The sequence below is a fragment of the Terrapene carolina genome, unplaced genomic scaffold, assembly GCF_002925995.2.
Source record: "Terrapene carolina triunguis isolate 2854851 unplaced genomic scaffold, T_m_triunguis-2.0 Scaffold67, whole genome shotgun sequence".
Lineage (NCBI taxonomy): Eukaryota > Metazoa > Chordata > Testudines > Emydidae > Terrapene > Terrapene triunguis.
The window spans coordinates 43,860,745-43,873,439 of record NW_020664418.1 but is presented as its reverse complement, the minus strand read 5'-3'; the positions used below and the strand labels follow the sequence as shown (position 1 = coordinate 43,873,439).

At 42.0% G+C, this 12,695-nt stretch overlaps 1 protein-coding gene across 1 annotated transcript in view; it reads left to right on the top strand.

Annotated features, from left to right (window-relative positions):
- The window catches only part of IGF1R (insulin like growth factor 1 receptor), a 261,977-nt gene that overhangs the window by 208,202 nt on the left and 41,080 nt on the right, over positions 1-12,695 (top strand). The window contains exons 4-6 of the mRNA XM_026648353.1: positions 2,014-2,159; positions 3,897-4,041; positions 11,850-12,064. Coding sequence (XP_026504138.1) covers positions 2,014-2,159; positions 3,897-4,041; positions 11,850-12,064 — 506 coding nt within the window. The remainder of the gene's footprint in view (positions 1-2,013; positions 2,160-3,896; positions 4,042-11,849; positions 12,065-12,695) is intronic.

The window sequence follows — 12,695 nt, the reverse complement described above, 5'->3', positions numbered from 1 at the left end:
CCAGCAGCCAAGGCAACAGTCTTAGTTGCCCACCCATTAACCCAACGGCACTAAGAACTGTTATTTCCTAGCAATTGCTAATATAGAGGAATTCTCAGTGGTGTAGGACTGCATTGAAAAATGTCTCCATATAAAATGGTTTTTCCTTTATTTGTGCAGGTTAGTTTTGTTCATGGGATGGAAATCTCCACCATTTGCTTTATAAACCTAGAGAGAACGCGAGAGTATCATCCAAACAAACATCTTCCTAGGAAAATTTCCAGTTCACATTTAGATGCAAACAACGTTACTGTTTGCTAGCTTGAAGCCAGATGTTTACCTGAGAAACTGTTTCCCTGCTGTCTGGCCTGAGCGTCTAGTAGCGGCTGTTTAAAAACACTCTCATAAAACAGTATAGACACAGCTTATCTTATCATAGTTTTGTGTTCAGCCGCAAAGGTGGAAAGGCATAACTCAAGGCCAGTGAACGTTTTGTCCCCCGGTTTCCCAGAGCTGGTATTAACCAACAGTTGCAAATAAGGAGTTTCTAGCATTCTTTGTACCTTTAGTTGAATGCCTCTTGCCTGTCTTCACTTCTTAGGACATTATGCTGTAGCATTTGAAATAGGAGCTCATGACTAAGAAATGAAGGCTCCTTTCTTCCATTACATCAGTGCACGTTTCTCCAAGCTGAAGAAGAAAGTGGGTTCAGTTACCCTTTAGTTAACAAATAACAAATCCATGTTTACCAGTGTGCTGTCAATGGCCTTCCTTTTCAGAGCTGGGGTTTTCTTTCCCTTTGCTTGTCTCCCCTCCACCCACACACACAGAAGGTATAACGTGAATAGAAGTTAAAAATCACTGGTACTAATGCAAGATGGAAAAGTGGTGAAATAAAACAAGGGATGACGGGGTTATATTTTGCCTGGAAGGAAGAACAATCCCATAGTGTCACATTGGTGGCATTCCCATTTGTACATATTGAGGTTAGTATATGGATAGTGTTTACGGTAGAGCTGTCCTTGTTTTGGTTCATGTTTGCTAGACCTGAACTTAAAACTTTGGTGAGAAGGGGTGGAGGAGAATTCATGTAAATGTTCACATTCTGGCCCTCACCCCAGTTTTAGTATTGAGCTATTTCAGCAGGTCTGGGCTGGTTTAGGAGGTCACTGTGGAATTGTCTCTCTCTCTCTCTCTCTCTAGCTCCAACATATGCATGCTGAGGCTTGAGTTTTCCAAAGGTGCCTAAGGGAGTCAGGTACTGGAGGCTTACCTTCTTAGGCTCCAGCCTTATTTCGGTAGCAGAGATGTTCGCTAGAGGGCCACCAATGCCTGAGAGAGGGCAATGACTTTTTCTGTATTCTTGATCATTTGTCCTTCAGTTATGCTATATTAGTGTAGGCAATGACTTGCACTTCGAAGGCCCTTCATCCAGAGGGATACCACAGCATTTCATAACCTGATTTACAGACTGTGTGTGTTGGAGTCACGTTACTCACCACTCCATTGCAGTCACCAGGATGGTGAAATATGGCAACAGTTTAACAGCTAGCCATGGGGCTTGTAGAATTAATACTACACAACAGTTTAGGATGGGAAGTGACTAGGAATAGCATAATCTATGCAACTGATCGAGTGGTGGGAGTGAGGTTTCTGTTTTCTGCTCAGTTGTACCTTACAGCAATTTTTCCAGTCCTTTGGTACTGCCTTTAAAATCCAAATTGTGACACTGTTTTATTAGGACAATAACCTCATTAGGAGATTTCTCTAATAACCATTTTCCCTTGGGCACTTATTTATGAGGGTCACGTCTGCTCATAGAACCCATGCAGTCCTGCCTGGGTGCATGAGATATTTGCTTTTCTGCTGGGCCTCTTCTGAAAAATGGCCACTTTCCTCCCAGTTTGAGGGATTTGTATTTTGTTAGGATGCAGATAGAGAAGTTCTTGCTTTCCAAACAATGCAGCAGCAGTCTGTTGTGGATTGCGAACCATGTGTTTTTGTTTATTTCTGGTCTCCCTTCCTTCCCAACAGCATGTTCTGCAGCCCCTGCGAAGGGCCTTGCCCAAAAATCTGTGAGGAAGAGAAAACAAAGACCATTGATTCCGTCACATCAGCACAAATGTTGCAGGGATGCACCGTCCTCAAGGGGAATCTGCTTATTAACATCCGCCGTGGGAGTAAGTAATGTTCCTCCTGTGTGAGCCTTTGATGAGAGTCCTTTAACTTTCTATTTTCTCTTTGAGTGTATCAATACAAAAAAACCCCAAACCTGTAAGCATCATCCTCAAGAGGATTGTTTGCTTTTTAATGGCGCTTCAGCTGCGTTAAGGGTTTCTGCTGGAATCCTCGACATGGCGGTGTTCTCTGGCATGTCTGTAGACCAGGTATTTAGCTAGTGGCAAAGCTTTCCTCCCTGTGCGTGAGATAATGAAAACCCCTGTTTAAATTCTAACACTGCTCTGCCCAACACTCATTATTACTGTGTTGGTCATATCTGGTACGTGTCCTAACATAAATGAACTCTGGATACGATTTGTCAGAGTAGTGATTCATCAGCTGGGGAAATTCCAACAGACTCTGAGCTTTAAAAACCATTGTAAACTTGGTGGTTTGAAATATACCTCCCTATGCATGCATGCAAAGGAGTGTGTGGGGTGGAGTTCCTTGAATTTTTGTGCCTGTGCTAGATGGATTGAATTGCCTATGAATACCAGGTTTGCTCCTAATAACCAAGGGGGTTGGAAACAGTTGTATGTGAATTGTTTTAATTATGTGTTTCACATGTTTAAGTAAAAAGAACAGGAGTACTTGTGGCACCTTAGAGACTAACAAATTTATTAGAGCATAAGCTTTCGTGGGCTACAACCCAAACACGGCTGCTACTCTGAAACATGTTTAAGTAGAATCTTAACTTCTGCAGGGAGATGGTCTGAAGAACTTTTATTTAAGTTAAACCATTCAGTTCACCCACCCTCTGGAGTAATTGATTTTATTCCTGAGTACTATACAGTAACGTAAGTTGTCTAGTTTAATGCTTAGATATTATCTCAAAGAATTGAAAAGTATTCCTAATCTACACCCTCCCAACTTCTTTCAGGTGATAACTGGCCACGTGATATCCAGGCTGTACTGCTGTGCACACAGAACTTAATTTAGTTTTAGTGTTCTGCACCAGAAGCAAACACCCAGCTTCCAAGCTCCTTGCCCATTTTGGAGAATGCCCCTTACACAACTGCAGTGTAGCTATTATACAAGCTGTAGAAAATCTGACTCTGAGCCAGCTTCATTGCATAAAGATGTTATGGCTTTACCTTCATTGTTTCAGCATTCTAGGAGTAATGGCTGCTTAAATGATATAGTTATAGCTACACTATTTTTTAAATGGCCAGTAAAAGTCCTGTGCTTTGGAGATTAGTATCCTTGCTGTTTGTTGAGAATAATAGCATAACTCTGTGGGGCTACTCTTAACCTCCAGTCTGATGCCATGCTCTTCAGTGGATCATTTCAGCCTGATCTAATGAATGAACTTTACCTCGGTCACCGAGAGTAACAGCAGTTGCAGTTTCACAGATGCCTAAATTTACAACTGCACATGAGTCTTTTCAGTCTTGCCAAAAGGTTGGCTGTTGAAAGCTCAGAATTTGGTACTGGCACGAGTATGGAATATTCATGCAAAGGAAAGCAGATCAGTAAGAAAGTTATAAATGGAGTTCTGATAGTGCCTTGTTTTGTGCTCCACCTGTCTGCCTGCATAGGTAAATAATGAAATGTGCTGGTCTGCAGCAAGATGAATCTGTATTTTGTTTGCAAAAGCAATGAATGTAATAAATACTTATTCTGATATGCTAACCATGCATTGACTAAAATGCTGAGTTAAACTTGTATGAACTAGAATTTCCTTTTCTTTAATGTAGACAATATTGCTTCTGAGCTGGAGAATTTTATGGGTCTGATAGAAACAGTAACTGGGTATGTGAAGATCCGCCATTCCCATGCACTAGTCTCCCTCTCTTTCTTGAAGAATCTGCGATATATTTTGGGAGAGGAACAGTTGGATGGGTAAGTGTTCAAATACAACGAACTAATCTTTGTAGAGGCAGCTTTGCTTCAACAGAAAGCCATGGAAAATAAGTCTTACCGTGAATACTTTGTTACCATCTATATAGTCTACACCTCCACAAATATGCAGTATTTGTCTCCTACTGAACAACCATTGTACAATCATTCATTTGATCCCCTAGCATACAAGTAGTTGGATGAAGATTTTAAAGATGTATTTATGGTAGCCCTGCTAGCTGCTTTCTCTTGTAGAGAGATTTTTTTTTTTAGGGAGATGTGCATTTGTAAGCATCATTTTCTGTTCTATTAGACATGTTCTGTTTTTTGATGCTCTAGTGCATTCAGAAATGAACATCTCCAGAAGTCATTGCTCTTTTGGCATTGCGGTTTATTAGTGTTGTATCCTTAACAGAGGTCTATGGAATGTCAATTGGAAGAAAACAGGTCACTCACTGCAAGATAAGGGAGTGCGGCTGGAACTAGCTTGTGTAGCCGGAAACTGCGCATAAGTGAGCCAGCCTCAAAATACTAACATGAAACTAATTCTCCTTATCTAAAGCCAGAGAAGCAAAATATGAGCCGCTAAAGTAATCATGAGCCACTGAAATGTTTGCTGATAAACATTGTGGATTTGTCCTAATTGTGTAATATTCTGTGTAATATGCTTTTAATAGCACGTCATACAATTGCTATCTAAAACACCACCTATCATCCTCACCCCTGAAGGTAGGTGCTGAAAGAGCAAAGGTTTAGCTCCTGCAAAACTTTAGTTTGAGATGCTTAGGTGGGGGGATGATCCGTTGGGAAATTGCTGCGCTCCCTTTCTCTCCCCAAATTAAGTAACTTCCCCAGTCCAAAACGACACTCTGGAGAAGTAATGAGCCTTTGTCGCTAATGAGAGATCCAGTAAAATAAGAATTTTGGAAAATCATTTAGGAAAAGGTGGTGGGAAGGTCATGGGAAAGGTTGCATGTCTCTGATTTATCTGCCCTGACAGGATAAAGTTACAGCATAAGGGATTCTTCACAACCTCCCTCTCTTTCTCAGGCTACTCTTTGGTCAGTCTTAAATTCTTAAAATTCCACCATCTGACAGAGCAAGTTAAAGGGCAGCTCTTCATTCTGCACTTGAAAAGCACACTGTCTTTTTCAATAAGAACATTTGGCTCTTTGGAAAAACATGTTTCTAATTGCAAATCCAAGAGGCTTGTCACTTTGCCTAGAACAAGGCTCTTTCAGCCACTTATGATGTGGCATACTCAAGCAGATACTCCAATTATAAATTTGTTTTTGCCTTCTTTTAGTAAGTAAGTTCAGTAGTAATTATGTTTATGGAATCTCGTATGTCAGGAAGCATAACTGATAGGAAAGAAGCAGCAGTGCTATGATTCAGGTTTTATTAATTCTGTCTGCCTGATTCCACAATGGAAAAACAAACCGTGAAACTTAGAAAAGAGGAAAATTGGGGTGCATGTGGGAAGCAAAATTGATCCATGCTAAGGAATTATTGCAATTGCATGCTGCTTGGGTCAGGAACGGTCTTCCTCTGTGTTTGGAAAGTACTTACACATTTGGGGCACTGTCGCAATCTGAAAGATAATTTTTCAAAAACATTCAGCTTAAGGCAGACACCTCGCATGAAAATTCCAGCCCAAACAGCTAGTTGGGCAACGTTATAAGCAACTGAAAACAGGGTCTTAAACAGGCTGCCCTAACTATAGCAGTCGCTGCCAGCACTGCATATAATACATACAAAAAATTATATTGAAAGAACATTAAGGCTGCAAAGTGAAGCCCTTTTATTTTTGTTTCCTCGCTCTCGTGGTTGCCTGTGCAACCTTAATTTGGCCCCCTTGCGCTGAGATAAGATGCATTATGATACTGTCTTTAATTACATGACCACAGCCTCTTCCCCCCCCCCCCCCCACAGGACCCCTCCCTCATTCTGTGCGTGGTGCTGAGGGAAAAAAGGCAGCTTGTTTAGTATATTAGTTGGCGGTTCCTTCATGGAGCCGGGAGCCAAGGCATTTACTTGGTGCAGTTCACAAACTCTCCCAACATCTGTCGTTTTTGCAGCGAGAGGGAGACCCTGGTACACATCTAGGTAGAGTGCATCAGGCTACAACCCCTCTTCCAGCTCTTCCAGAACCTCTTACTGCACTTTCCCCTGCACTTCCTGGTATTGGCACACCTCTCCCATGGCCCCACAAAGTCATAGGACCTCCTCTTCAACCTCTTTCTGAAGATGGCCATCCTCTGCAAAACCTCTGCAAAAGCAGGGACTTATTTCTATTCCTTGTTCAGTCACACCTCCTAGCAGAGTTCCTCTAAGTTCACTGACTCTTCAGATGCCTTTGAGGAGCAGTGGATGCTGTTGGGGGTTCTCTGTTCAGTGTCCCCATCTGCTCACCTGATTTTCACCTTCTGACTTCCACACCTGCCCCTGTTTTTTTTCATTTGTTGTCCCCCACAAATACTTGTGGCCTGGGTTCACTAGCCCCTCTCGCTTGGTGAAGGGGAAGGCCGTTAGCTATGGGTGGGCTTACGCCTGCTGTCTCCTGGCACTACAATAGTTACCTTCCAGCTTCTGCCACAAAAGAAGAAAAAGTCCTACAAATGGTCCCATATACGGCACTGCCCTAATTCATTCCCTTAGCATTGTCGATCCTGTGCACTAATGAGACAGGTCCTGTGGACAAAATTGTATGTGATCATGTCATTAAAGACTGTGTCATACTACTTATGTCCAAGGGACTGAATTAAGGTTACACAGGCAACTGAAATCATTTCCTCACTTTTCAGAGCTTGGCTTTCCAACTTAAGTAAGATTCTTTGATCATAGTTTTTTGTACATCATTTCAAAGGTAAAAATAAATTGTATGGGAAGCTATAACAGCTCTCCCATTGTGCCTCATTAGTAGAGTTTGAACCCTGAACCTTCAGCTTGAGCTACAGAACTAACTACATAAATTGGCATAGGTTATCTCAGTGGTAGGGAATGGGCTACCCAGGGCCCTGTGCTGAGTTCAGGGGGAACCTGGTCCCTGGGGTTTTTGTTGGGAGCCCAGCCTGGTGCACTTTCGTCCAATGTCATTGATCTTTCTTCTGTAGGGATGAGGGGGCGAGCAGTGCAATCTTTCTTTGACTCTGGCCTTTCCCCCCCCTAAAGCTACAATCAAGGGTGCCAATTGCGATGGTGGCTTGTGTGTTGTAGACTCTTGTCAACTTAGAAATGGACACTAAGCAGTTCATTTTTCTTAGACTGCCGAACAACCATTAGGTAACTTTCAATCAGTGCCAGGTTATCTGAACTGGCTACGGTCATCTAGAGGTGAAAGTTGCATTTACCACTTAACATTATATTAAACTTCAAAATGAAACTGCCTGGCCCATTGCACTGCATCAAAATACATTCATGCCATGGAAGACGAGGTGTTTCTACAAGACACTACTATTTACAGGTCATTGGTAAAGCTGTGACACAGAAAAAAATTATGGCTCCTATAGGGGTTGTTTCTCCTCTTTGTTTTTGTTTAAAGGACGTTATGAAGAAACTGATGCTTTCTCAGAGACTTCTACCAATAAGTGACCCTTCAAAAGGGAGGTAGAGAACTTGTGCAATGGGGCATGACAGGTTGAATTTACATAGGGGCTCAAGTGCTCCTCTGATTCCCCTGCTAGTTAGGGGAGAGCAAAACACCCCAAAGACGGCCATTGGGTAAAGTGGTGTCATGGCACATTGCATCCAAACCCACACTTTAAATTAAACACAATGAAGCAATATCTCTCGTTTCTTTCCTTATGTATTTCCCAACAGAGACTCAGTTGTTGGTAGCGCTGCTTCTAGCCCATCTACAGTGTACAGATTTACAGCCGTGCTGCATAATGAAGGGTCTGTTGGTGCTTTCATTATAAACCCCATTTTTCTGTTTGAAAGTCCCATCAGGCAGATACTGTAGAAATAAAGGCGAATGTACCAGAATTGTTATAATATTGGTTATTTGCTGATTTCAAAAGTTTTATTATGCCGTGGCTTGTTGGGGGAAATATTCTAAAATAATGGGAGAGTTTGATTTAAATTTGAATGGCTTGCAAACCAGTTTAAAAATGTCTATCTTCTGATGATGCCTTTTACACACTATTCCATAATTTATTTATTTGTTCGTTCCGCAATATTTCTATTGCGGTGGTACCTAAAACCCCTAGCCAGGGATCTGGGCCCCAGCGTGGCAGGCACTGTATGGACACAGACACACACCCTCCGTGCTCGCACGCGTTTCACATTAAAAGACAGTCCTCGCCTCAAAATGCTCTACAGTATTTTTTTTTAAAAAGCAAACCAAAAATATTCTAAGGATTATTCTGCTCTCCTGCTAATGTTTATAAGCAACTTTTTCTGCAAGGGATAAAGTGATTGGCCCGCTCTATAGGGGCAGCTGTGACATGACAAGATACAGTGTGAAGCTCCTCCCACCCCTCGTTCCCTTCTCTCCCTCATTGGCTGTGATTAGTGGGCTAAAGAGCTTTTTGCCCATCCCCTTGTAGTTGCAGTACCTTCTTCTCTGGGCTTCTCTTCTGGTCTCTGCTGGTCAGATTCTGTAGCCTGACCTTCCCTCTGCAGTCAACTCCCAGACTGCTGGCTTGAGCCTGCTGCTCACACTCGCTGCACTGGCCCTTTGTCTGCCAGTCCCTGTTCCTATCCCGTGGAGGTCACTTCCCTTTCCTGGTCATTCTGAACTGCACATTGCCCTCTCTTAGCAATAGGCTGACCTGGGTTCTTGCCTCTTCCAGGATGAACTGTAGTTCTATCCTTTCCTTTCAAGTCATCCTAAAAAGGAAGGCGGGGGATGCCCAGTAATGATCAGCAGAATTGCTGCCGCATTTTTGTTACAGGGACCATTATAAATTTCAGTGCAGACATATGTAGCGCTGTGAGAGTCCCATTGTGGCTGCAGGAGCTATATAAATATGTAAAATGTGGTGTGTTTTAAAAACTCAGCCAGTAGTTGCCCAGTTATCAGTGTGTCCTATGATTTAAGGTTCCACATAAGCTGTGTGATGACACTACCATGTGGGTGCTGCAGAGGATATGAACATCTGTTTGTTCTTTGTCCTGCCACAAAAACTGGGCCTTAAAGGTCCACAGGCTTCTGCTCATAGGTTTAGACTGGCCTCATTCAGGCCCCAACCTCCTCTCTTTCGGTTAGTTTCTATCTCAATAGCTGATTGGCAGAAGTTTGTTTTCCTATTGAGAGTCTTTTATTCTTTCTATGCTATCTTCCTTGGCATCCTGACATTTCCCCCCCCACAGCTGTAAAGGCCAAAGTCTGATATAATCGTTACATATAACTTGTATCTCCAGAACCCTGAGTGTGCTTTTTGCCCTCTGCGGCATCTTTTCTGTTTCTGCAATGGCTTACCCATCCTGTGATTGGACTTGTATACAGTATTCCAAATGTGGTTTCACCGGTGCCTCAGATGGTGTCAGAATAGCTTATACTAATTTATATTTGCCGTGTATATATACACCCGTAGAACTTGTTTGCCTTAAACTGCTACTCAGACTTGTGCAGATGGTTTTAATATACTATCCACAGTTCGTCCCAACTCTTTTTTGACCTCTTTGCAGTAGTCTAAAGTACCAACAAGAATGCTTGACTTCGTCCAGTCACTTGATTGTCTTGAAAACTTAGTCATGTCTCTTTAAAATAAGAAATGCCACATTTAGCTCTGGTATTTCAAACACAAAGTGATAGGAGGCATTCAATTAAACCTCTTGTATTAAAACCTGTTGTAATAACCTTGAAGGTGTTTTATTGTACTAGCTGCATCTAATCTGAGTCCTACTTTAGGTCTTTCTTTAAAAAAAAAACCTCATCTGCCGTCATTTATTCCCATGACTATTGATAATGCATGTTTCATCTCATTAAAGATGTTCAGGAAGTTGCAAGCATAGTTTTTGCTCATTGACTGCAAAGAGATAATAGTGTGTGAACCATCCACAGTGTCTCAGTACACATGGTGAGATCCAAGTGCAGTTTTGCATAATGCTTGTAAAAGATGTTCTCTTGGTGAAATATATTTAGTATGACTTTAACTCACACGTATGCGCCATCTTCAACTGTATTAGTCAACAAAAAGCAGGTGTACTCACTGCTCAAACCAAAGCAGTGTCAGGTGTATTTGTTTTGTTAGAAATAAAGTACGAGGTATTTGGGGACACGGCAGCAGGAGGAGCAGGGTGTTCTTGTTCTTGTTTTTGAGTGCACTGTAAGAGCACTCAGCACTTGGCGCTAAGAAGAAAACACAAAGGAGAGAACTGCAGTCCTGTCCCGAAGAGCTTGCAGCCCCAATAAACAAACGATTCCATTCTCTTGGCTGATTCATTGGGTATTCTGAGGTGTCATTGTTGTGTAACGTGGGAGGAAACAACACTGAAGGAAAACTATAAAGGATGATGTTGATTTGCTATCAAACCCATGATTAGTCTGTTACTTATCCTGCAGAAACTCTTATTGGTGTTGCATAATGTGTTGAGAGAAAAAAGAAATTTTGACTCCATTGATAGGGACACACCAGTGCAAAACAGGGCTTGCACAAATCACAAGGGTGGAGTGTCTTTATATTAGGGGTTTACATCAGTGTAGTTAACATGGCTGCAGATTTCCCTAATCTTACAATAATCATTTAGACATGCCCTTAATTCCCTCTCCAGTCCCTTCCTTTCCCAACCTCAAAATGAAAATGCTTCTGCGGGGTCTTTTCTGCCATGGATACTTGAAGTGCTCTGGTCTGTACCCATCTTGCCATTTCAGCCCAGTGTGGAATTTACACAAGTAACTTGCATCAAAGTTAAGGTGTGCATGTAACTCCACTCATGCACTGAGAGAATAGACCCCCCATCGTCTGTTAGAAAGTGGCTGCAGCAGTGGTCAGATTGTGATGGTTCAGAGCTTTAAAGCAGTGAAGGTTTGTGCTGTGCTCACATAGTCACATAAGTGTGACTATTTATTACCAGACAGTAGTGTACGAGAGGCAGAATACTTGGTAGAGCATACGTGATACCTTTTATTGGACCAACAGATAAATTACAACACACTGTCTTTCGGGCAAAGAAAACTCCTCATTCAGCTCATGTAACACAATTTAGTAACACAAGAAAGGATGCAGCATTCTCTACCTTTCCATCTTATCTTGATGACCTAAAGTACAGCACACGTTTTCTGCTATACAATATGCAAGGCTGTCAAATCTCATTAGCAGTTAACGTGGAAAATACATTATAGAGATCTCTTTCAAAGGAACATGTATTGAATGTTGTATGTCAAGGAGTGGGACAGGAATAAAATACTGTACAATTGTCAAAAGCAACAAAGAATCCTGTGGCACCTTGTAGACTAACAGACATATTGGAGCATAAGCTTTCGTGGGTGAATATCCACTTCGTCAGACGCATGTGGTGTACAATTGTGTTTTGTATAGCATCTTCCGTACAAACTGCATTGTCAAACCCACACTGGAGTAAGGGAAGCCTACAACCAGTGGCAATCTGGGAGTCCCACATTGCAGCCGTTCCCCCTCTTACCTGTGGAAAAATTCAAGGGAAACTCACTTCCTAGGGGGAAGAAGCATTTGCTCTCCTCTTTGGAGGCAGAGAGACTGGGCAGGTGTAATCAGTTTATGTCAGTAGGAGGATATTTCATTTAAAAAAGAATTGCCCCTGTGTTCAACTGTGTTCAACTAGTTTGGACAGGAACTACCCATGAGCTGATGGTAAAACTAACTTTGCCTTTTAAAATCTCTTTGTAGGAATTATTCTTTCTATGTGCTGGACAACCAGAATCTGCAACAGCTGTGGGACTGGAACCACCACAACCTGACGATCAAAGAGGGGAAAATGTACTTTGCGTTTAATCCCAAACTGTGTGTGTCTGAGATTTACCGCATGGAGGACGTGTCGGGAACCAAGGGACGGCAGACTAAAGGAGATATAAATCCAAGAAACAATGGGGAGAGAGCCTCTTGTAAGTCAAAGCTCAGAAGGGGAATTAAATAGGAGTGAGGCCTTATACAAGCTTTAAAAATAAGGACAACCACCCCACAATCCTATTGAAGAATATAGAATGTAGAAGTTAGCGATTAAAAGACATATTGTCCATTGTAATTCAGCGGTTCCCAAACTGCGGTCCATGGGCTACTGGTGGTCTGCAGAGTTGGCTGGTCACATATGGATGACTATTTCCAGCTGCTAAATTACATTGATGAAGAAAATGCATTGTTTTCCCAATACGATTTTGACAGCGATTGCTACAGCTACGGAAACACAATTTAAAATGTCCACATTACAAAAGAGTTTGATAATGCCCAATTCCATCGCTTTGCCACACCACAATATTTCACAAAGTAATCTTTTTTCCTTATTTGTGGTATAATCTGGTTTTTAAAATCTTCAGTGATGGAGTTTCCACCACTTCCTTTGCAAGACAGATCCATGACATCATAAATATTAGGGGGGTAGGGGATTATCTATTTAGTTTCCTGATATTGAGGAGACTGCAGAATTTTGTTTCAGAGCCTATTTATTTTAGTGCAAAATAGGTTGCTTTATTTTCATACTTCTGGCTGGCCTCTGCTGGTGCGGATTGCTGCTTGTCA